A 25857-nucleotide genomic window follows, 5' to 3' on the forward strand; every position below is an offset into this window, starting at 1 on the left:
TCAGGAATCAAAACATATCACGAAAAGGGGCAGCAGTGACAGAGGCCAACGTACAAAGGTATTTTGATTACCTGAGGATCACTGTAGATGGAGTCCCCCCTTCAAATATCATTAACTATGATGAAACTAACCTAACAGATGATCCCAAGAGCAAGTCAATGATATACAGGAGGGGGGTGAGACATTGATCCCTTTTACCCACAGTCGCTCTGCTTATACAGTTCAAATGTAAAAATTAAAAGTTTCAAGATTTAAGGATTTTTTTTTGTATTCTTATTGTTTGTACACTCAGACAAGGCCTGTAGCTTGAATATTTTGTATCAGTAAATGTAAGAAGTTATAAAAGTGTTTGCCTTTAATATCCTTAAACAACCCCTACCCCCCACTTTTGGTCACGTTTCCCTCATTTGACGGTATCTCTCTCTCTCTCTCTCTCTCTCTCTCTCTCTCTCTCTCTCTCTCTCTCTCTCTCTCTCTCTCTCTCTCTCTCTCTATATATATATATATATATATATATAGATATATATCTATATATATATATATATATATATATATATATATATATCTCATCAACACCAGAGAGCAGTTCAACATGCTCTCTAAAGACAGTTCCTCTTTCTTTTTACACCACACTACATTCACACAACATACACACCTTTTCACAAAATTCAAAATTCAAAATGGCGAAAAATTACAGAGCCTCGGAGTCCCCGCCTGGGGGAGGGGGGGCCATAAATTCCCCCAGGGAGGACTCCCCTTCTGGCTGCCGACGTGAGAGGTGTCCTGATGACTCCTCGAACCTCCTTATCAATTTCTGTAACATTCGCGGTCTTCGTTCTAATTTTCATTCTGTGGAACACCATCTCTCCTCGTCTAAACCTCATCTTCCCCTCCTCACCGACACACAGGTTTCTGAGGCTACTGACAGCAGCCTCTACTCTGTTCCCTCCTACTATCTCTATCCTAAATTTCAATCCAAAGCTGGATGTTGCGTCTACGTGCGCAACGACATCACTTGCTCTCGTGCCCACGACCTTGACTCTTCTGAATTTTCTACCATCTGGCTAAGACTTCATTGTCATTCAATTACTAACTACATCTGTGCTGTTTATCTTTCACCTAACTCTACTAACTATGTAAAATTATTTGACTATTTGAACTCTAAAGTGGAGCACATCTTGACTCACTCTCCCTTCGCTGAAATCTCCATCTAGGAAGATTTCTATGTTCACCACCAGCTTTGGCATTCATCTTCTTTCACTGACCAGCCTGGTGAACAAGCTTACAACTTTCCTCTCCCCAACGACCTAGAGCAGTTGGTTCAGTACCCTACTCTTATTCCCGACCGTCTTGGAGACAGGCCCAACATTCTAGACCTCTTCCTTACCTCTAATCCTTCTGCTTACTCTGTTAAACTGTTCTCTCCGTTGGGCTCCTCCGATCATAAACTTATTTCTGTATCCTGTCTTATCGCTCCTGTACATCCTCTGGACCCACCGAAGAGGCGATGCTTCTGGCATTTTGCTTCAGCTCGGTGGGACGACCTGAGGATATACTTTTTAGATTTCCCGTGGAATAATTACTGCTTCCAGGAGAGAGACCCCTCTGTGTGTGCCCAGCGCATCACAGAGGTGATTGTCTCTGGAATGGAGGCATACATTCCATGTTCTTTCTCTACTCCTCATGGTAAAAAACCTTGGTTTAATCATGCTTGTTCTCGTGCTATTAAAGATAGAGAGGCAGCTCACAAAAGGTTCCAGAGCCTTCGAACACCCGCTAATTTTGACCTTTACATTTCAGCCCGGAATCGTGTCAAATCTATTCTACGACTTAACAAAACTTCTTTTATCAATAGAAAATGTCAACATCTTGCTTCTTATAATTCTTCCCGTGACTTCTGGCATCTAGCCAAAAATATCTCCTCCAATTTCACTTCTTCCTCTTTCCCTCCTCTCCTTAACCCTGACGGCAGCACTGCCGTCTCATCTGTCTCTAAGGCTTAACTCTTCGCTCAAACTTTATCTAAGAACTCCACCTTGGACGATTCTGGGCATATTCCTCCTACTCATCCCCCCCTCTGACTCCTTAATGCCTGTTATTAAAAATCTTCCAAATTATGTTTCCTATGCCCTCTTTGGCCTCAACTCTCAGAAGTCTTAAGGACCTGATGGAGTGCCTCCTATTGTCCTTAAAAACTGTGCTTCCGTGCTGACACCCTGCCTGGTCAAACTCTTTCGTCTCTGCCTATCAACATCTACCTTTCCTTCCTGCTGGAAGTATGCCTTTGTACAGCCTGTGCCTAAGGAGGGTGACCGTTCTGATCCCTCAAACTACCGCCCTATAGCTTTACTTTCCTGTCTATCTAAAGCTTTTGAATCAAACCTTAACCGAAAGATTCAAAAGCACCTTTCCACTTCTAACCTTCTATATGATCGCCAGTATGGGTTCCCCAAGGGGCGTTTTACTGGTGATCTCCTTGCTTTCCTAACTGACTCTTGGTCATCCTCTCTTAGCCGTTTCGGTGAAACCTTTGCTCTTGCGCTGGACATATCAAAACCTTTTGATAGGGTCTGGCACAAATCTTTGCTTTCCAAACTACCCTCCTACTGTTTCTATCCTTCTTTCTGTACCTTTATCTCCAGTTTCCTTTCTGACCGTTCTATTTCTGCTGTAGTGGAAGGTCACTGTTCTTCCCCTAAACCTATCAACAGTGCTGTCCCACAGGGTTGTGTCCTATCTCCCACTCGCTTTCTGTTGTTCATTGATGATCTTCTTTCCAAAACGAACTGTCCTATCCATTCTTACGCCTATGACTCCACTCTGCATTACTCAACTTCTTTTAATAGAAGACCCACTCTACAGGAACTTAACGATTCAAGGCTGGAGGCAACAGAACGCCTAGCCTCAGACCTGACTATTATTTCCGATTGGGGCAAGAGGAACCTGGTGTCCTTCAACGCCTCAAAAAGAGTTTATCCACCTATCCACTTGACACAATCTTCCAAACAACTATCCCCTATTCTTTGACAACACCCAGCTATCACTTTTTTCAACACTAAACATCCTCGGTCTATCATTAACTCAAAATCTCAACTGGAAACTTCATATCTCATCTCTTACTAAATCAGCTTCCTCTAGGCTGGGCGTTCTGTACCGTCTCCGCCAGTTCTTCTCCCCCGCACAGTTGCTATCCATTTACAGGAGCCTTGTCCGCCCTCGTATGGAGTATGCATCTCATGTGTGGGGTGGGGGGGGGCACTCACACAGCTCTCCTTGACAGAGTGGTGTCAAAGGCTCTTCGTCTCATCAGCTCTCCTCCTCATACTGATAGTCTTTCTACCTCTCAAATTCCGCCGCCATGTTGCCTCTCGTTCTATCTTCTATCGATATTTTCATGCTGACTGCTCTTCTGAACTTGCTAACTGCATGCCTCCCCCCCTCCTGCGGCCTCGCTGCATACGACTTTCTACTCATGCTCATCCCTATACTGTCCAAACCCCTTATGCAAGAGTCGACCAGCATCTTCACTCTTTCATCCCTCACGCTGGTAAACTCTGGAACAATCTTCCTTCATCTGTATTTCCTCCTGCCTACGATTTGAACTCTTTCAAGAGGAGGGTATCAGGACACCTCTCCTCCCGAAATTGACCTCTCTTTCTGGACACTCCTTTGACCTCTATTCAGGAGCAGTGAGTAGCGGGCTTTTTTTTTATATATATTTTTCTTTACGCCCTTGAACTGTCCCCTTAGCTGTAAAAAAAAAAATAATATATATATATATATATATATATATATATATATATATATATATATATATATATATATATATATATATATATATAAATATATATATATATATATATATATATATATATATATATATATATATATATATATATATATATATATATATATATATATATATATATATATATATATATATATATATATAAATATATATATATATATATATATGTATATATATATATCAAGAAACTGTCTTTAACCGACAGAAAAACATCTCAACAAACCACTTGTGCCACGAATCGAATCCGTGCTTTCTGTATAGAAATCAGGGCACATACCAACCACGCCACATGATGAGTTAAAAGACTTCACCCCAGAGACTGCATTTAAGCAGCCAACCTGACGCCCCCAACCCCTTACGAGGAATGAAAGGTATAGAAGTCCCAGTCATCCCCGGGGCCCGTCGGAAACACTTTTAATCAATTCCATACGACACACACTGTGGGTAGATATATTATTCGATTGGCACAAGTGGTTTGTTGATATATATATATATATATATATATATATATATATATATATATATATATATATATATATATATATATATATATATATATATATATATATATATATATATATATATATATATATATATATATATATATATATATATATATATATATTTTTTTTTTTTTACAATAAAGGTGACGGCTCAAGGGGCAACAAAAAGTGTAGAAAAAAAGCCCGCTACTCACCGCTCCCACAACAGACAAAAGTAAAGAGTGGCCAAAAGAGAGGTGAATTTCGGGTGGAAAGGTTTCTTGATACACTCTTCTTGAAAGAGGTCAAGTCATAGTTAAGAGGAAATGCAGACGGAGGAAGGCTGTTCCAGAGTTTACCAGTGTTAGGGATGATAAAGTGAAGATGCTGGTTAATTCTTGCATAAGGGATTTGGACAGTATAGGGATGAGCTAGAGTGGACAGTCGAGTGCAGCGGGACTGCGGGAGGGGGGGAGGCATGCTTTTAGTAAGTTCAGAGGAGCAGTCAGCGTGAAAATATCGATAGAAGATAGAAAGAGGGGCAAGATGGTGGCGGAATTTAAGAGATAGAAGACTATCAGTAAGAGGAGGAGAGCTGATGAGACGAAGAGCCTTAGACTCCACTCTCTTCAGAAGAGCTGTGTGTGTGGAGCCCTGATACCCTCTTCTTGAAAGAGTTCAAGTCGTAGATAGAAGGAAATACAGATGAAGGAAGATTGTTCCAGAGTTTACCTGCGTGAAGGATAAACGAGTGATGTTGGTTAACCCGTGAGTAGTGGATTTGGAGAGTTAAGGGGTTAGCTTGAGTAGAAAGTCGTATGCAGCGAGGCCACAGGAGGGGGAAAAGCATGCAGTTAGCAAGTTCAGAAGAACAGTCATCATGAAAATATCGATAGAAGTCAGAAAGGGAGGCAACATGACGGCGGAATTTAAGAGGTAAAAGACTATCAGTAAGAGGAGGGGAGTTGATGAGACGAAGAGCATTAGATTCCACTCTGTCTTGAAGAGCTGTGTGTGTGGAGCCACCCTTACACGTGAGATACATATTCCATATGACGGCGGACAAGGTCTCTGTATATGGAGAGCATATGTGCGGGGGAAAAGAACTGATGGAGACGATTCAGAACGCCCAACCTCGAGGAAGCTGATTTAGTGAGAGAATAGATGTGAAGTTTCCAATTAAGATTTTCAGTTAAGGATAGACCGAAGATGTTTAGTGTAGAAAAAGGTGACAGCTGAGTGTTGTTGAAGAATAGGGATAGGTGTTTGAAAGATTGTGTCGAGTTGATAGGTGGAGAAATCGGGGTTTTTGAGGCATTGAACGACACAAGGTTCCTTTAACCTCAATCGGAGATGATAGCAAGGTCTGAGGTTAAGCTTTCTGTAGCGTCCAGCCAGGAATCTTGCATTTCCTATTGAGAGGTTCTTCTTTTGAAAGAAGTTTGATAATGCAGAGTGTATTCGTTAGCGTATGAGTGGATAGGACAATTTGTTATGGAAAGAAGATCATTGGTGAATAACAGGAAGAGAGTGGGTGATAGGACAGAGCCCTGTGGGGCACCACTGTTGATAGATTTAGGGGAAGAACAGTGAACGTCTACCACTGCAGAGATAGAACGGCCGGAAAGGAAACTGGAGATAAAGGAACAGAGAGAAGGATACAATCAGAAAGAGGGCAGTTTAGAAAGCAAATAATTGTTCCACGGTCTATCGAAAGCTTTCGATATGTCTAGCGCTACTGAGAAAGTTTCACCGAAACGGCTAAGAGAGAATGACCAATAGTCAGTTATAAGAGCAAGAAGATCGCCAGTAGAACGCCCCTTGCGGAACCCATACTGGCGATCAGATAGAAGATCTGAAGTGGAAAGATGCTTTTGAATCTTCCGGTTAAGAATTATTTCAAAAGCTTTCGATAGACATGAATGTAAAGCTATAGGGCGGTAGTTTGAGGGATTGGAGCGGACACCCTTCTTAGAGGAGTGGAATTTTTACAGAAAGTTTAAAAAAAAAGAGTTCAGGCTTAGAGATAGATGAGTCGGCGGTGCTACCGTCATTGTTAAGGAGAGGAGGGAAAGATGAAGAAGTGAAATTGGAGGAGATATTTTTGGCTAGGTGCCAGAAGTCTCTGGAAGAATTCGAAAGAGCAAGTTAAGATTTTGAGTTAAGAATAGACCGAGGATGTTTAGTGTAGAAGTAGGTGACAGCTGAGTGTTGTCGAAGAATAGGGGATAGGTGTTTGAAAGATTGTGTCGAGTTGATAGGTGGAGAAATTGAGTTTTTGAGGAATTGAAGGACACCAAATTTCTTTTGCCCCAATCGGAAATAATAGCAAGGTCTGAGGTCAAGCGTTCTGCAGCCTCCAGCCTGGAGTCACGTAATTCCCGTGGGGAAGAGCCGCTTTAAAAGATGTTGAGTGATGGAGAGTAGAGTCATCAGCATAGGAGTGGATACTGTTTCGTTATAGAAAGAAGATTATTAATGAACAACAGAAAGGGAGTGAGAGATAGGACGGAGCCCTTTGTGACACCACTCTTTATAGGTTTCGGGGAAGAAAAGTGACCGTCTACCACAGGTGAGATAGAACGGCCGGAAAAGAAGCTGGATGTGATGTAGGTACGAGTTGGCATTGGCTGAAGCCTCTGGAACGAGTCCTTGAAGTTCCTTGTATAGCCTTGTATGATGAAAGCGGGGCCAGGGGTGGGCGAGAGAGGATCTTCTGGTAGTCTTAGGGTGGTGCCGCACAGATATTCCACAGAGGAGTGGCTGACGTTTTCTTTTAGTGCCGTTCGTATGCCGAAGAGGACCAGGGGTAGAGTTGTAGTCCAATTACTGCGGTCCGATGTTGTTGCTGTCAGCGATGCCTTGAGTTGACTGTGAAAACATTATAACAGGCCAGTTGTCTCATGATAGTAGTTGGCAGTTTTGATGCTCTCGTGCCTACGACCTTGATTCTCCAGTTATTTCCCATCATCTGGTTAAAACTTCATTGTCATTCAACTAAATACGTACATGCTGTTTATTTTTCACATAATTCTACAAACTATGTAAAATTCCTTGACAATTTGAAATCTAAAGTAGGGCACATCTTGACTCACTCTCCCCTTCTCTGAAAATGCCAGTTAAGGAGAGGTTTTAATGTTCATCACCTGCTTTAGCTTTCTTCCTCTTTTACTGACCAGACTGCTGAACAAACCAACAACTTTGCTCTTCTCACTGATCTAGAGCAGTTGGTTCAGCACTGTATCACCATGTGATATTTCTTTTATTAACGTATTTAAACTCTGGGAATTGTATTGCGCATTCTTTATGTCTCTTGTGTGTGGAGAAGCTTACCACGTCAGGTGTCGGGGTGAACCGCTCAGCTCACGAGCAACCACCCCAGGGTTCAAGTGGTGTGTGATTCACACGGCGGATTTCACTCTGGGAATTGTATTGCGCATTCTGTATGTCTCTTGTGTGTGGAGAAGATTCCCACGTCAGGTGTCGGGTTGAACCGCTCAGTTCACGAGCAGCCACCACAGGATTCAGGTGGTGTGTGTTTCACACAGCGGAGTTCACCCCGAGCGGGCCGGATGGGTGGGCCATTGGGCGGCCTACACGGTTGTTATGCAATTGTACCTATGAGGTAGAAACTTACAAGAGGAGCCAGTGTTGTGAGTAGTATATCCATGCAGTGTTTGTTCCTAGTGTTAATTATTAATTGTTTAATATTGTACCAACTTGACAATGTAATTTCCCCACTTAATCCTGTGTTACTGATTGTTATTAACGTTATCCCCTGGGCACTTATTATCGATTTACTATGTTGTGATTTGGGTTAATAATAACTCTATGGTTTGACAGTTAGCCCTGTGCATTTAATCCTGTGTTACTGATTGTTGTCAACGCTATCCCCTGGGCATTTATTATCCATTTGCTGTGTTGTGATTCGAATTAATAATAGATATGGTTTGACTCTTAGTTCTATGCATATATGTATTTGTGATATTTGTGTATCTGTTAGTTATTAAGTCGCCGATTGCAGATCGAAGCCTGTTTGGGAACATTATACAGACTACGGGACCCTGGCGTTTGTTCTACCCTCATTACAAGCACCCTACACGCATTCTCGACTGCCTTGGAGATATTCCTAAAATTCTAGACCTATTCCTAACCTCAAATCCTTTAGGGTTTTTGTATTAAACTGTTCTATCCGTTGGGCTTCTCCGATCACAACCATATTTCCGCATTATGTTCAATCGCTCCTGTACAGCCTCTGGACCACCGAAGAGGCAGTGCTTTTGGCATTTCGCTTCAGCTCGGTTGGACGACCTGAGAATATACTTTTCCGATTTTCCGTGAATTAATTATTGTCTCCAATATAGAGACCCCTCAGTGCGTGCTTAGATCATTACGGAGGTGTTTGTCTCTGGTATGGAGGGACACATTCCTCGTAATTTATCTAATCCTCATACTAAAAAGCCTTGGTTTAACACGCTTCTTTCGTGCTATCAAAGATAGAGAGGCTGCTCAAATGGTACCAGACCCTTCGAACTACTGCTAATCACGAGCTTTATATTTCTGCCCTGATCGTATCAAAATACATTATCCGACCTACCCAAAACACTTTCACGGATAGGAATATCAACACCTTGCTTTATCTATTTCTTCCAGGGACTTCTGGTACTTAGCCAAAAATAATATCTTCTTCAGTTTCACTTCTTCATCTTTCCCTCCTCTCCTTAACCCTGACGGCAGCACCGCCGTCACATTTATTTCTAAGGATAAACTCATCCCTCAAACTTTCTTTAAAAGATTCACTCTGGACGATTCGGGGCATATTCCTCCTATTTATCCCCTCTCTGACAACACTATGCCTGTTATTAAGATTCACAAGAACGATGTTTTCTTTGTCCTCTCTGGCCTCAATCCTCAGAAGCCTTATGGACCTGATGGAGTGCCTGCGATTCTGCTTAATAAATGTACTTCTGAGCTGGCACCCTTCAAGGCAAACTTCTTCAGTCTCTGCCTTTATACATCTACCTTTCTTACCTGCTGGAAATACGCATACATACAGCCTGTGCCTAAGAGTGGTGACCAATATATTTTTTTTAACTACTGTCTTACAGCTTTAATTTTTATGTTGTTTCTCTAAAGTTTTTGAAACAGTCCTTAACAGCTTCTGACCTTCTATCTGATCGCCAGTATGGGTTCCGCAAGCGGCGTTCTGCTGATGATATTCTTGATTTCCTGACTCCTGGTCATCCTCTCTTAACCGTTTGAATCAAACTCTTGCTGTTGCTTTTGACATCTTGAAAGCATTTGACAGAGCCTAGCACATTTATTTGCTTTTCAAACTACCCTCCTATGGGTTCTATCCCTCTCTCTGTACTTTCATCCCTAGTTTCCTTTCTGGACGATCTATCTCTACTGTGGTATAGGGTCACTGGTCTTCCCCAAAACTATCAACAGTGGTGTCCCCACAGGGCTCTGTCCTACCTCCCACTCTGTTTCTATTGTTCATTGAAGTTTTTTCCAAAATTAACTGACCTATCCATTCTTACGCCGATGACTCTTCTTTGCATTCCTCAATATTTTTTGATAGAAGACCTTTCCAACAGGAAACACAATATTCCATACTGAAGGCCGCAGAATGCTTAACCTCAGACCTTACTATCATTTCCGATTGGGGTTAGAACTTGGTGTTCTTTATCGCCTAAAAAAATAAAAAATCTCTCCACCTGTCAACTGGACACAATCTTCCAAACACCTATCCCCAATTCTTCGATAGCACTCATCTGTCACCTTTTCTACAATAAACATTTTTGGTCTATCCTTAACTCAGTAGCTGCGGGGATCATGTTTCTTAAAGGCCCCTCTAAGCGAATTAATACCACTTCATAATAGATTATATAAACGCATTTTGTGATCAGTTTATGCATCGTCTATTTTTGGGGGGTTATATCATGGCAAAAATGTGACCCGTCGCTGGTACATGGTAAAGCCACCAATTTGGCCCATCGCTGCTACCGGGTTAACTCAAAATCTCAACTGTCAACCTCATATCTCCTCTCTTACTAAATCAGCTTCCTCGAGGTTGGGCGTTCTGTATCGTCTCCGCCAGCTGTTTTCCCTTCCCAGATGATATATATATATATATATATATATATATATATATATATATATATATATATATATATATATATATATATATATATATATATATATATATATATATATATATATATATATATATATATATATATATATATATATATATATATATATATATACAGGGGCCTTGTCCTCCCTCGCATGGAATATGCAGCTCTCTTGGACAGACTCAAAGGCGCTGCACTCGAGTTTCTACCCTACCACATTCCTATACTGTCCAAAGCACTGATGCAAGTCAACCAGTATCTTCATTCTTTCTTCCCTTACACTGATAAGCTTTGGAACAATCTTCCTTCGTCTGTATTTCTTCCTGCCAACGAATTGAACCCTTGCAAGATGAGATCATCGAGACACCTCTCCTCCCGAAATCGACCTCTCTTTTGGCCACTCTTCTAAACTCTTTATATGGGCAGTGATAATAGCGGGTTTTTTTTCTCATTCTTTTTGTTTGCCCTTTAACTGCATACTTTGCTGTAAAAAAAAAAATATATATAGATATAGATATATATATATATATATATATATATATATATATATATATATATATATATATATATATATATATATATATATAATTTAGGGTAGGCGGTGGCTGAGTGGTAGCGTGCGGGCTGCACATTCACTGCGTGATGGACGACGCGGGTTTGAATCCCCACGCTACCACCTCGGATTTTTCAGTCGCCACCGAGTGCCCTAAGACTACCCACATGCTGTCCTGAAGACTACCCATCAACCCGGACTCTAGAGGAAACCGTCCAAGTGAATCAAGTATAGTTAGGGGTGCAGCATATATATATGCAAGATATATATATATATATATATATATCTGCGCCATAATATATATATATATATATATATATATATATATATATATATATATATATATATATATATATATATATATATATATATATATATATATATATATATATATATATATATATATATATATATATATATATATATATATATATATATATATATATATATATATATATATATATATATATATATATATATATATATATATATATATATATATATATATATATATATATATATATATATATATATATATATATATATATATATATATATATATATATATATATATATATATATATATATATATATATTCGTTCATCAAACGGCAGCAGAAAACGTTACTGCTATCCAGGTGCCAGACTAGACGACATCACCGCAGCGTGCGATGATGTCACGATAAATGCCGACCGAAACACCTATTTGTCATTCACGCGGGGACAAATGACGTAAAGACAACCCTTTCTGAGGAACTGCTTGAGAAATACCGCCGCATGATCAAGCAGTATAAACGTAAAACGGATGCCAGTAACATCATAATCTCAGGAATCCTCCCGAGGGTCGGTGCCGAATCTAGCTTTTACAATAAGGCCTTCAGCACAAACAACAGACTTCAATCCCTTTGCTCACAAGAAAACGTCCAGTTCGCTAACTTGTGGAACAGTTTTTACTACGATTCAGACTTGTTCCTTCCTGATGGCATTCACTTAAACCCTGTTGGAGCAGCCCGTTTCGGGAGGCTGCTCTGTGACCAAGTGGCTCTTCGAAAGCCAAAAAACGCGGAGGCGAGAACACCAGCAGCTCCACCGTAAGGGTGCACTCAACTCGCAAAACTCCCGACTCGAATCACATTAAAGCTTGCTATGTAAACGCTCGTAGCCTACGTAACAAATTTGAAGACTTAGAAGTCCTCGCAGCTACAAATCATTATCACATCATCGGAGTCACAGAATCTTGGATAGACACTTCAAATAGAGATTTCATTGCGGAATATAGATTACCGGGTTATACCATCTTTAGTCATGAAAGAGAGAACAGATAGGGTGGAGGCGTTATCTTTTATATCCACAACTCTCTCCATCCAGTATCCGTGAAAACAGATATTATAACCAATGTAGACACGGTCTTCATTGAAATTAAAAATAAATCTCGTAAAATAGTAATTGGACTTATCTACATACCGCCAAGGCAGACTCTTGATATCGACCACGCATTAAGTGAACTATTATTAGAAACAAGTAGCAGTTGCGAGGCAGTAATTGTTGGGGACTTTAACTTGCCAGTGAAAAGATGGGGTGAACCGTTGAACTGTCATACAGGGCTCGACCTGTACACAAATTTACTAGAAAGTGATTTGCATCAACACGTTCAAGAACCGACTCGGGAAAATAATATACTTGACCTTATCTTTTCAACGACAGCTGATATAGTTAACGAAGTAAATGTTGGTTCTAGCGATCACTGAACAATCACATTCAGCATCAATATGAAAGAAAGTAAAGTAACTCCTAGTAAAGAAAAAGTGCTTGATTATCACAGAGCGAATTTCGTAAGACTCCGATCAATTCTAAATAACTCTGACTGGACTGAAATCACGGGGGAAACAGATATTGATAAATCTTGGGGGGCCTTCACCACAATATTGAACAATGCCATAAGCATATGCGTACCTTATCGTAACAGACGTTCAGCTTCTAAGAAGAAACCCAAATGGTGAAATAACGAAATTCAAAATAGCCTATCTCTTAAAAAAATGCGTTTACAGTAGATACATATCAACTCAGAGCGAGGCTGACAAACTAGAGTTCGACAGAATTCGCCGCGAAACCAAGAAATTAATAAAACGAAGCAAGAAAAATCTTGAAGAATATATAGCGGAAACAAGTAAATCTAATCCTAAAGATTTTTTAGCTATGTAAATAATAAAAAGTCACTCACTTGTGGTATCGGACCGCTTGCTAATGAAAATGGTAACCACACGAACGATGAAAATGAAATGGCTACAATCCTAAATAACTTTTTCGCATCCGTATTTACCGACGAAGATTGTTTATCACCTCAACCGCCGGAGGTTAGAAGGGCCGAAAAGATGTTAAGTGGCGTGCTCATCGTAGAAAGTGTCATTTTACGCACAATTGAAAAGATTAAAGTAAGCAAAGCTCCTGGTCCAGACAAAATTACCCCTAGGGTCTTAAAAGAAATCAAACATCAAATTTGTAAACCGCTCTCCATCATATTCAATAAATCTTTAACAGCTGGAAAAGTTCCGTCGGATTGGAAACTTGCAAATGTCACACCAATTTTCAAAAAGGGGGACAAGTCTCATCCAGGAAACTATCGACCAATTAGCCTGACATCTATTGTTTGTAAGTTAATGGAGACTATCATTCGCGACAACATGGTGAAATTCTTCGAAGAAAATAATATTATAAATAATTCGCAACATGGCTTCCGTAGTAAACGTTCGTGTTTGACTAACTTACTTGATTTTTTTCACTATATTTTTGAGGTGTTCGATGAAAGCAGATCAGTAGATATCATATATCTGGATTTTCAAAAGGCATTTGATAAGGTCCCCCACCAACGATTGCTCAGCAAACTACTGGCGCACGGTATCTCGGGTAACATTCACAATTGGCTTGCGGACTGGCTCTCTGAGCGGAAACAGAGAGTAGTTCTAAACGGTGTTACATCTAACTGGCTCGATGTCAAAAGCGGCGTACCTCAAGGATCAGTGCTTGGCCCCATGCTCTTCTTAATTTATGTTAATGATATCGATGATGGGCTCACTTGCAATGTATCAAAATTTGCTGATGACACAAAAATTGCTAGTAAAGTAATTGCGACACTCGACGAAGAAGCTTTACAATCAGATCTAGATGGACTTGCACGTTGGGCCAATCAATGGCAAATGAAATTTAACGTTGACAAATGTAAAGTGTTGCACATCGGAAAAAATAACAATCGCGTTCGGTACGTAATGAATGGCCAACAACTTTCTGCAGTAAGTATATAAAAGGATCTTGGAATCACTATATCAAGCGATTTAAAGCCCGGTCAGCATTGTTCAGAGGTAGTTAAAACTGCAAACAAATTGGTTGGCTTCATCGGACGAGTCTTTAATAATAAATCGAAAAAAGTAATATTAAAACTGTATAATTCGTTGGTTCGACCCCGTCTAGAGTACTGTGTACAGTTTTGGTCTCCCTACTATAGAAATGACATAGAAAAGTTGGAACGGGTCCAACGAAGAGTAACAAAGATGATTCCTAGGTTGAGAAATTTGTCATATGAACAAAGGCTTAAAGAAGTAAATTTATTCAGCCTATCAAAACGAAGAATGCGAGGCGATCTAATAGAAGTGTTTAAAATGTTTAAAGGATTCAGTGATATTAATGCGGATGATTACTTTACAATTGATCGATCAAATAGAACAAGAAGAAATCACAATTTGAAGATAAGTGGTAAAAGATTATCATCGCACGAAGCTAAACACTTCTTTTTCAATCGAGTTGTTAATGTTTGGAACTCTCTACCTTGTGATGTCGTTGATAGTACAACAGTTACGGCCTTCAAGAATAGATTAAACAAGTGTTTTGAATCCAACCAGCAACTAAGATATTACTCATTGTCGTAATAACGTTAAGTTCTTTCGAATACTGGTGTCCTTGTCCGCTTTTATCGCCCGGTTAGTGGTAGCAGTAATGTTAGTTCTTTCCTCTTTCCTACATAAATTCCATGCAGTTTTTCCATGCTGCATGGTTCTTTTTCCTTTCCTGCCAGCTTTGGCTGGAGGGATGGGGGGGTGGGGAGGAGCCTTCGCCTTTGCTGTCCTTCATCTTCCACCTTTGATTAGATAGTTAGTGTAGCTTGTCACAAACAACCTCGTAAGGACCAGCAGGTCTGCTGTTGTTTATATATATATATATATATATATATATATATATATATATATATATATATATATATATATATATATATATATATATATATATATATATATATATATATATATATATATATATATATATATATATATATATATATATTTATATATACACATACTTTTTTACAGCAAAGGAGTCAGTTCAAGGGCATATAGAACAGGAAACAAATATGAAAAAAAGCCTGCTACTCACTGCTCCTAAAAGAATCCAAAGAGGTGGCTGAAAGATAGGTCAGTTTTGGGAGGAGAGGTGTCCTGATACCCTCCTCTTGAAAGAGTTTAAGTCGTAGGCAGGAGGAAATACAGATGAAGGAAGATTGTTCCAGAGTTTACCAGCGTGAGGGCTGAAAGAGTGAAGATGCTGGTTGACTCTTGCATAAGGGGTTTGGACAGTATAGGGATGAGCATGAGTAGAAAGTCGAGTGCAGCGGGGCCGCGGGAGGGGGGGAGGCATGCAGTTAGCAAGTTCAGAAGAGCAGTCAGCCTGGAAATATCGATAGAAGATAGAAAGAGAGGCAACATTGCGGCGGAATTTAAGAGGTAGAAGACTATCAGTATGAGGAGGAGAGCTGATGAGACGAAGAGCCTTAGCCTCCACTCTGTCCAGAAGAGCTGTGTGGTGGAGCCCCCACATGAGATGCATACTCCATACGAGGGCGGACAAGGCCCCTGTATATGGACAGCAACTGTGCAGGGGAGAAGAACTGGCGGAGACGGTACAAAACGCCCAGCCTCGAGGAAGCTGATTTAGTAAGAGATGAGATATGAAGTTTCCAGTTGAGATTTTGAGTTAAGGATAGACCGAGAATGTTTAGTGTTGAGGAAGGTGATAGCTGGGTGTTGTCAAAGAATAGGGGATAGTTGTTTGGAAGATTGTGTCGAGTGGATAGGTGGAGAAACTGTGTTTTTGAGGCGTTGAAGGACACCAGGTTCTTCTTGCCCCAATCGGAAATAATAGTAAGGCCTGAGGCTAAGCGTTCTGCAGTCTCCAGCCTTGAGTCGTTAAGTTCCTGAAGGGTGGGTCTTCTATTAAAAGAAGTTGAATAATGCAGAGTGGAATCATCGGCGTAGGAATGGATAGGACAGTTCGTTTTGGAAAGAAGATCATCAATGAACAACAGAAAAAGAGTGGGAGATAGGACAGAACCCTGTGGGACACCACTGTTAATAGATTTAGGAGTAGAACAGTGACCGTCTACCACGGCAGAAATAGAACGGTCAGAAAGGAAACTGGAGATAAAGGTACAGAGAGAAGGATAGAAACCGTAGGAGGGTAGTTTTGAAAGCAAAGATTTGTGCCAGACCCTATCAAAAGCTTTTGATATGTCCAGCGCAATAGCAAAAGTTTCACCGAAACGGCTAAGAGAGGATGACCAAGAGTCAGTTAAGATTAGGAGAGCACCAGTAGAACGCACCTTGCGGACCCCATACTGGCGATCAGATAGAAGGTCAGAAGTGTAAAGGTGCTTTTGAATCTTCCGGTTAAGGATTGATTCAAAAGCTTTAGATAGACAAGAAAGTAAAGCAATAGGACGGTAGTTTGAGGGATTGGAGCGGTCACCCTTCTTAGGTACAGGCTGTATGAAGGCATACTTCCAGCAAGAAGGAAAGGTAGATGTTGACAGGCAGAGGCGAAAGAGTTTGACCAGGCAGGGTGACAGCACGGAGGCACAGTTTTTAAGGACAATAGGAGGCACTCCATCAGGTCCATAAGCCTTCTGAGGATTGAGGCCAGAGAGGCATAAAACATCATTTTGAAGAATCTTTATAACAGGCATAAAGGAGTCAGAGGATATATATATATATATATATATATATATATATATATATATATATATATATATATATATATATATATATATATATATATATATATATATATATATATATATATATATATATATATATATATATATATATATATATATATATATATATATATATATATATATATATATATATATATATATATATATATATATATATATATATATATATATATATATATATATATATATATATATATATATATATATATATATATATATATATATATATATATATATATATATATATATATATATATATATATATATATATATATATATATATATATATATATATATATATATCAGTTTGGAGCCGCTCACATCTGGAGCTGAGGCCATGATCTGCGGGTTGGATGTGGTCTTAACTGCCGTATGACAGTCTGGCACTATTCTTTCTGACTTTTTTTTTATGTTCTAGCCTATAGTGACGGTAGGTTTTCTTGGGGAGCCTGGTGGTCGGTCCCATCCCGTCTTGGGGCAGGCAAGTGTTTACAGTGGTGTCATCTGTTCCTGGCTCATGCTGTCCCCCAGCGCTCATTGTTGACTTCCTTTGAACAGATTCTCAAGTCTAGAGTCCCGGTTGATAGGTGGTTTTCAGGACAGCATGTGGTTAGTCTTAGGCCACTCGGCGGTTACAGAAAAATGACAGTTGGCGGTGGCGGATGCAGATCAGCATAATCGAAGACGCGGCAGAATGCGGGGCTGGCACGGTAATCATGCAGCCACCGCCTTCCCAAACTGGAAAAAGGGGGCTGCTCCCTATCTGAAAAATTAAAGTGTGCCGTCAGGACTGCAGCAACTACCAGCAACTATTATGCTGCCCAGTACACCAGGCAATGTGGTTGCCCACCTATTGTTGATGCAGAATTTCAGCCACTTGCAGAAGCTGCTTAAACCTGATTATTCTTGTCTCACGCCTTTTAAATCGACAACTGACTCCATCCTAGCGCTGTGTGTACTGATGGGGCAACGACGTGAGTTTCGACAGGGAATGTTTGTAACCATGTCGATGACAAGAAGACGTTTTATACAGTGCACCGTAAGGCACTATGGGATCTGCGACTCAGTGCATGGGATTCCTGAAAAGACCTTTCGTTTGTTGACTGGCCTACGTTCTGAAACTGAGAGTGCTGCGAAGTGCGTTTTACTGTGTATGTCTGTGGGGTGGGGCGTGTTTAGCTACTTTCCTGTGAACGCGCGAGAGAAGCAGGGACGTGTCCTTGCCCAATAGGTACTAGTACTCCTTCTTAAATCACTGGTGATTCTGGTTCTCGAGGCAGGAGTAGGCGAATCCCTTTGGACTCCAGGTTTCTTGGGCCAAGACCAAGACACAAGTGTTTGGAGGCTTGCTGAATGAAATAGTAGTATGTTCATGTTTGTGGCGAGGACATTGAGATCTTTGAAAACTTCACATACCTTGGTACTGGATTTCATTACAACGGCGGGTCTCACCTCGAAGTCTTTCGGTCAGCTCAGTACGAGTATGTGGCGATGTAGATACCTGTGTAAAAGGAAAAAAATCCGGATCTTAAATTCGCTTGTGCTCCCTGTCTTACTGTATGGCTGCGAGACAAGGAAAGTAAATAGCGATATGGACTGATGCCTTTGGCAATAAGAGTCTACTACGCAATTTCACGGGATATTGCTGGAATAACTTTGTGTCTAACCGTCGATTACTTCATGAAGCTGATTCGAAAATATTGCCGGCATAGTCCATCGACATCGACGCCAACTCCGGCTATGCGGGCTTGTGGCACGCTACCCAGAAGCCGGCCCTGCTCCCTGAATTGTTTATGTCAGAATCAAACCTAAGTGGAGTAGGACAAACGAACGCCGGCATAGTTTGTGGATTGAGCAAGTCGGTAGATCCTGCCAGGAAGTACTCATGATGAGAAGGTGGCCTGAATATAGACTTGCCGGGAGGAACCCACGTATTTGGCGTCTTTTTGTTCCCAAGTTTGTTAGTAAGGTTATAAAATATCGCATCACAATGGCACCACAGAAGAAGAGAAATATTAATATAAAATTTCGCTACTTCAAAGAACTGTGCTTTTCTAAACACTGTAAAAAGTAGCTTGTTCTAATGATTCACGATCGGTAAGACTTAGGGAAGTGTTCCTTCATTTCCTGGTGTTCCACGGTAGGCAGGTTATCAGACGGTTGGATGTTCTGAATCAAGGTTCCATTTGCATGACACTTTGTGTGTAAACTTGATAACCTGATACCAGACACCAGAACAGTGAGGAATACTCTACCCCTAAGTCTTACTGATCGTGCATCATTAGAACTAGCTATACTTTTTATAGGGCTTAGAAAAGGACTTCGAGGTACCTTCACCTTGGCCCACAGAGCCGCCTTTTCTTCTATTGTACTTAAGTCAGCCATGGCAATGGTCTGCTTCTCTTTTCCACCAATGACTTGTGCAAAGCAAACATCGGTTGCCTTCTCTACAATGGGCAGCTACAAACGGATAAAGCTGCAATAGCCAGACTAGCAAATCATCTGTAAAAAGGACACATATGATAACCAATAATAGCTTCATTAATACATATATTTTTTTTATAAATTCAGGAAATTCATAAAGTTTCCTGATTAAGCTCAATAAGTGAACTGCTGATCAGTGATAATAAATGATTTTTGTGAAGTTAACAGTAATCATGAGCTGCCTTAAGATATGCATAATTTAATAGCAGATTTTATATTCAGTAGCTTGTGTGGGGTTAGAATAATCCCAGACAGCGTCTATAGAGGCAGCCACACTTAAGATAAGGCCAATATATATATATATATATATATATATATATATATATATATATATATATATATATATATATATATATATATATATATATATATATATATATTATGCTAGAGTTTTTTTTTTTTTTTTAATTTTATCACTAAGCATACCTCTACGTGATCATTACTAGACACCTTTGTACATGCAAATTAGTAGATAAAAACCCATGCCTGCAAATGATCATTATACAGAACAACTCACAGAATACATATTTTAGGGGAATGAGTAGCAAAATTATTAGTTGCATGTTTCGATATCCGAAAAGTGAAAGTTCGCCTAATTGCATAATGTATGCATAATGGGTTGTTGTAAAACAATACCATGAACTATCATATATGACTAATCTGATAAAATTAGACTATTTCAAGCCCAAATAACACGCTTTTATCTACTAGGAATAAAATATAAACGTATTATGATTTTTCATTGAAATTTATGGTAATTAATGCAGATATGCAAATTATCTCATAAACTATGCAAGATACAAAATGTCCCAGGCAAAAATCGATTCTACGGAAAAAAGGACCCTAAAAAACACTGAGAAACCTTTGGTTATAGGATTTCCCCTGTCTATTTATGGAAATTGTGTTTTATGAAATAAGCATGAGACATGACATGTTATTGTCAATATTATGCATCTGCTTGCTTCCAGGAAACAAGGTATCTGCCTCCTGCGGGGTAGCCTAGTATTAAACACATTGTGATTGGTGACACTCATATTAATGAGAAAAAAAATGTGAACTACAAAAGAAAGGAAAACTGAGTAAAATAAAATAATTTTAATTGGATTTAAAGAAAAGGAATGGAAGGGTGTTATGAGAGAAAGAGGCTGTAAATGGAAAATGGGCGATGTATCGTGAGGACTGAATGAGTGTTAGCAAGTGTAGGTGAGGTGATGATCATGACAAATAGAAGAATGACAGGTGGTGATGAGTGCATGGACAGGAAAATCTATGTTCTAGGCTCTTGGGGTCTCCCTCACCTGTACGTTTTGTCTGCTGCTCTTACAACATCCCCATCCTTATTATCACATTCGCAACAGTGAGTTACAACACATTAACATTATTGCACTCATAGCAACCTCATGAGAGCTCAAGTAAATGGGTATTCAATGGGCAGTTTTTTAGTTTATCATCTCTCCCCGTTTTCCTCAAATGACGTCTCTCTCTCTCTCTCTCTCTCTCTCTCTCTCTCTCTCTCTCCCTGTCGGTGTTTAATACTAACTCTCGGTGTTTAATACTAACATCGGTGTTTAATACTAACAGTCTTCCTCTCGCTGCCACCAACACCGGTACTATTGTAAATCTCGAGCATGCATTGCCTAATTTTGAAATAACAACCGATGAAGTCCTTAAAGCTCTCCATTCACTTAAAACAAATAAAAGTCCCGGACCCGACAAAGTATATCCTATACTGCTTAAAGAAACAAAGAGCGAAATACTCTCCTCCCTCACTACCGTATTCAATATGTCCTTGCGACAAGGTATCGTCCCTTCGGATTGGAAAAAGGCTAACGTGACACCGATTTTTAAGAAAGGAGACGAAAAAATACCAGGTAACTACCGACCCATTAGTCTAACTTCAATTGTAGATCAGCTACTCGAGAGCATAATTAGAGACAAAATTGTGAGTTACCTCGAAAGCCACTCATTAATTGGGGATTCACAACATGGCTTCCGTAACAAAAGATCCTGCCTGTCAAACCTACTGACCTTTTATAACGATCTCTTCTCAATTTATGACGTAACCAAATCAGTGGACGTAGTCTATCTTGATTTCCAGAAAGCGTTTGATAAAGTGCCACATCATAAATTACTTTATAAATTAAAGCAAATAGGCATTGACGGTCAAGTAAACCAATGGATCGCGAATTGGTTGAGCAACAGACAACAAAGAGTTGTGATTGACGGATTTAACTCAGAGTGAGCGCCGGTCACTAGTGGCGTCCCTCAGGGCTCGGTTCTTGGCCCAGTGCTCTTCATTATTTACATCAACGACGTGGATGTTGGACTCAATAATCGCATTAGTAAATTTGCAGACGACACAAAGATTGGTAACTCGGTTCTCACTGACGAAGACAGGCAAAGCCTCCAAGAGAATTTGCACAAAATTTCAGCTTGGTCGGATAAATGGGAGATGCCCTTTAACGTAGACAAGTGCCAGGTCCTTCAAGATGGAACAAAAAATAAGAAGTTCGATTACGAAATACGCGGCGTTAAACTCACAAGCGTCCAATGCGTTAAGGACTTGGGGATTAAAATCGCGTCAAACCTCAAATTCTCACATCAATGCATCGATGCAGTAAATAAAGCGAACAGAATGTTGGGCTTCATTAAAAGAAACTTTTTATTCAAGAATAAAGATGTAATACTTCCGCTCTACAATAGTTTAGTCAGACCCCACTTGGAATATGCGGTACAGTTTTGGTCTCCCCACCATGCAAAGGACATTGCTAAACCAGAAGGTGTTCAGCGTCGAGCAACAAAAATGATCCCTTCCTTGCGCAACAAATCCTACGAAGAAAGGCTTTCCACCCGTAACATGTTCTCTCTTGAGAAACGTCGCCTCCGAGGAAAACTGATCGAATGTTTTAAAATACTTAATGGTTTCACGAATGTAGACAGAACAAAATTGTTTATGATCGATGACACTTTGCGAACGAGGAACAATGGCACAAAACTCAAAATTTAATGTAGACAAGTAAATTCAGACTGCACCAAATTTTTCTTCACCAACGTTGTAGTGCGAGAATGGAATAAGCTCCCACCATCAGGGGTTCAGTGTAACACGATTGACTCCTTTAAAAACAAGCTCGACCGTCACTTCCTTGAACTTAATATTAACTAGAGTAGAAAAGCAACGTTTTGGAGCCATTTCATTAATGTAAAATCACTTAGGTTTAAGGACAGACCACCTAGTATGGACCATGGGGTCTGTGTGGTCTGATTTTCTATGTAAATATATGTAAATCTCTCTCTCTCTCTCTCTCTCTCTCTCTCTCTCTCTCTCTCTCTCTCTCTCTCTCTCTATCTCTCTCTCCAGCACTAGTTCTCCCCACCAGCAGCTTCTTATCTTATCTCCCCAGGTCACAGGTAGGTGGCACAAATCTTTTAAGGTCGTGAGAGAGATAGTTATTTGCGAGAGAAGCATGAGCACATGAGCCAAGAGAGATGGAGAGTCGCAGGAGCGGTGCCAGCGGCGTCAGGAGAGACTGGGGCTGAGCAATGCATGAACTCGCTTAGAAACTGCTTTTTTTTTTTTTTTTTTTTACATTTGTGCCAATAGAGCCGGTAGGCTTTCTCAAAGGTCTGGTGGTCGGCCGAAGCCCATTATGGCGTAGGCAATTTTTATAGTGGCGCCAGTTATGTTTGGCTCATGCTGCCCCCCAGAACTTATTTTTGATTTACCTGGACGGTTTATTCTAGAGTCCGGGTTGATGGGTGATCTTCTGGACAGCATGTGTGTAGTCTTAGGCCACTCGGCGGTGACTGAAAAATCCCAGGTGGTAGCGTGGGAATTCGAATCGACGTTGTCCATTGCGTGATGAATGCGGGCCCAGCACGCTAACCACTCAGCCACCGCCTACCCTGCTGTTTCATTCCACCTGTCCACTCGCGAACGTAGATGTGGCACCTGTGCATTGTTAGTTGGTGATTGCGTGAAGATCAATGCCTATAATTCGTCTCATCGCAGACGCAAAGTGACATCTGGCTTTGCAAGTGCCTATAGATAAGGAAAGTTGATAATCTGTAAATAACGTGGGTAATATTCGAAATAGCCTAGCATAACACTGAATAGTCATTATTTATTGTTTCATGTTATTTCGAGTTTTACTCGTTATATACATGCAGTAAATTATTAAAATACCCTTAATTTGCACTTGCAGAGCCTGATGTATTATAATGTACCGGAAACAAGATTAATTATATATAGGGATTTGAAAGGTCATAGATCGTTCGAGTATGATCTGACTATATACGATCTTTTCATATGCATGTATGGTAGATTATAATTATCGATGCAAAACAGCATGTTTGGGATTTATAAGGACTGGTGTTTTTCTTAACTTTAGCTTGAAAATCAATCACAACATTTGATATTCAGGTGTTCACGAACTAGAAATGCGCAGGTGTGACACCCATTGAAATTCCCGTTTTGGTTACGGACAGATGAAATGAAACAAATTATACTTAGGTGCCCCCCAGGCTTGGTGTCGTAGGCTGGGCGAAACAACGCGTTCCTAGGCGTATGCCCCCATTGCTTTATATGGATTTAGTTTTATATATTTAGTTTTAATATATTCCTTCATTAACTGATCTCTATATTGACAATGATATAATTTCCTAAGATGATAAATCACTCACACTTCATAACGATCCTTTTTTATTTTTCATTTAGTAACAGATATATCACGTGGCTTCACGAGATTTGGAAACAAAGCCTACCTTTACGACGCATCCCCGCTCACATTTACAGAGGCACATCAGACTTGTAGAGACCGTTATGCATCCATTGCCTTGCCCCTGGTAAGAAAAATAGACTTTCTCTTTGTATTTAATTCGGGCACGACACTTCTTGTATAAAACAAAACATACTATGATTTTTTAATTTTTGAGACTGGACATGCTCACAGTCCTACTACAATAATTTGCTTACAAGCCAATGATAACTAATGATAATTCAATACAGTTAATACTTACAGAACTTGCAAGAGAGCCAAAACCTGCAACTTGTCGCACCAAGCGTCACGAAGTGGATTCTTGCATCGGACGTGGCTACAGAGGGCTCGTGGGTAAACCATGACACAGGTAATGCGACGAAACGACGATATTGAGCTTCCCGTTCAACAGTTTCTACCTCATTACAAATGAATATACATATATATATATATATATATATATATATATATATATATATATATATATATATATATATATATATATATATATATATATATATCATAGACTTCACAATCTCTTGACGGGAAACGGGGCGCGGGGCCGATTCGCAGGGGGCCGATTTTCAAAAATTTAAAATTTAAATATTTTCAAAACCAAAGCAGCTAGCGACCTGAAACTAAAACAGGCACCTCCCTTAGGCATATATGAGTCTCCATGAGCAGCGGTATCAAAAATTCAAAGTCGTTCCTAATAAAATCTGATTAATTGTTTTTATATAAGTATAACAAAACTTAAAAGGCTATAAAATCCTCAGATTTTACGCTAGATGCACAAACATCACCAAATGCAGAGATAATCACTTATATTTTCAGAATCAATAGCAATATTTAGCATATCTTATAAGTTTTTGCCCGAAATAGCTACTTATTTTTTTTTATTTAGTGCAATTTTTTACGTAAGTTTTTAACATCTAATAAATCACTTAATTTTCACATTAGAAACTTAATACTTGAGGAAAGCATGCAGAAACATCTTAATTTTACTCAACAAAAGCAAAATATTCATTTTCTATATACAATCACAACTTATTTTGGTTGAATTCCGATGTCACTATTGCCGCAGCACGTCTTGCCGGCTATCTGGCCCTCGTCCCTGAACAATCACTTTAGCCTTTTGGCCTATGACTTGTGGGCCCCGGTCAGTTTCCTGGACTTGTACACGTCCCTGTTCCTCGCCGTCTCCTTCCTGCCCTCCTCGATACTGCTCCTCTTCCTGCCGGTCGGCTGCTTCAAGGCCTTGTTCTTCCTCGCTTCTGAGGTCACGTCCTTGGAGAAATTAGCACCGAAACAGTTGAAGAGGGACCTGCTGATGTGCGGCAAGATGGTGTTGGCCAGGTTGTGCCCCTCCTGGCACCTGTACCCCTGCAAGGTCGGGTCTGAGGCCGCCAGGAACTCCAGGAGGTGCCTGAACCCGTCCCTGTGGCGCATGGCAAGAGAGGAACCTCAACCTGCGCTCCTTCTTGTCCTCCCTGCACATCAGGGAGTCCCACAGCGACATCCCGAAGGACGCCATGTGGGCCATTGGGAGAGATGGCCGCTTCAGGACCGCCCGGCCCGT

General features: G+C 40.1%; 1 protein-coding gene across 1 annotated transcript in view; it reads left to right on the plus strand.

Moving 5' to 3' along the window:
• Window positions 1-25857, plus strand: part of LOC127008059 (mannose-binding protein C-like) — a 105320-nt gene that overhangs the window by 26568 nt on the left and 52895 nt on the right. The window contains exons 4-5 of the mRNA XM_050879597.1: window positions 24239-24366; window positions 24543-24648. Coding sequence (XP_050735554.1) covers window positions 24239-24366; window positions 24543-24648 — 234 coding nt within the window. The remainder of the gene's footprint in view (window positions 1-24238; window positions 24367-24542; window positions 24649-25857) is intronic.

The sequence above is a fragment of the Eriocheir sinensis genome, chromosome 4 (assembly GCF_024679095.1).
Source record: "Eriocheir sinensis breed Jianghai 21 chromosome 4, ASM2467909v1, whole genome shotgun sequence".
Taxonomy (NCBI): domain Eukaryota; kingdom Metazoa; phylum Arthropoda; class Malacostraca; order Decapoda; family Varunidae; genus Eriocheir; species Eriocheir sinensis.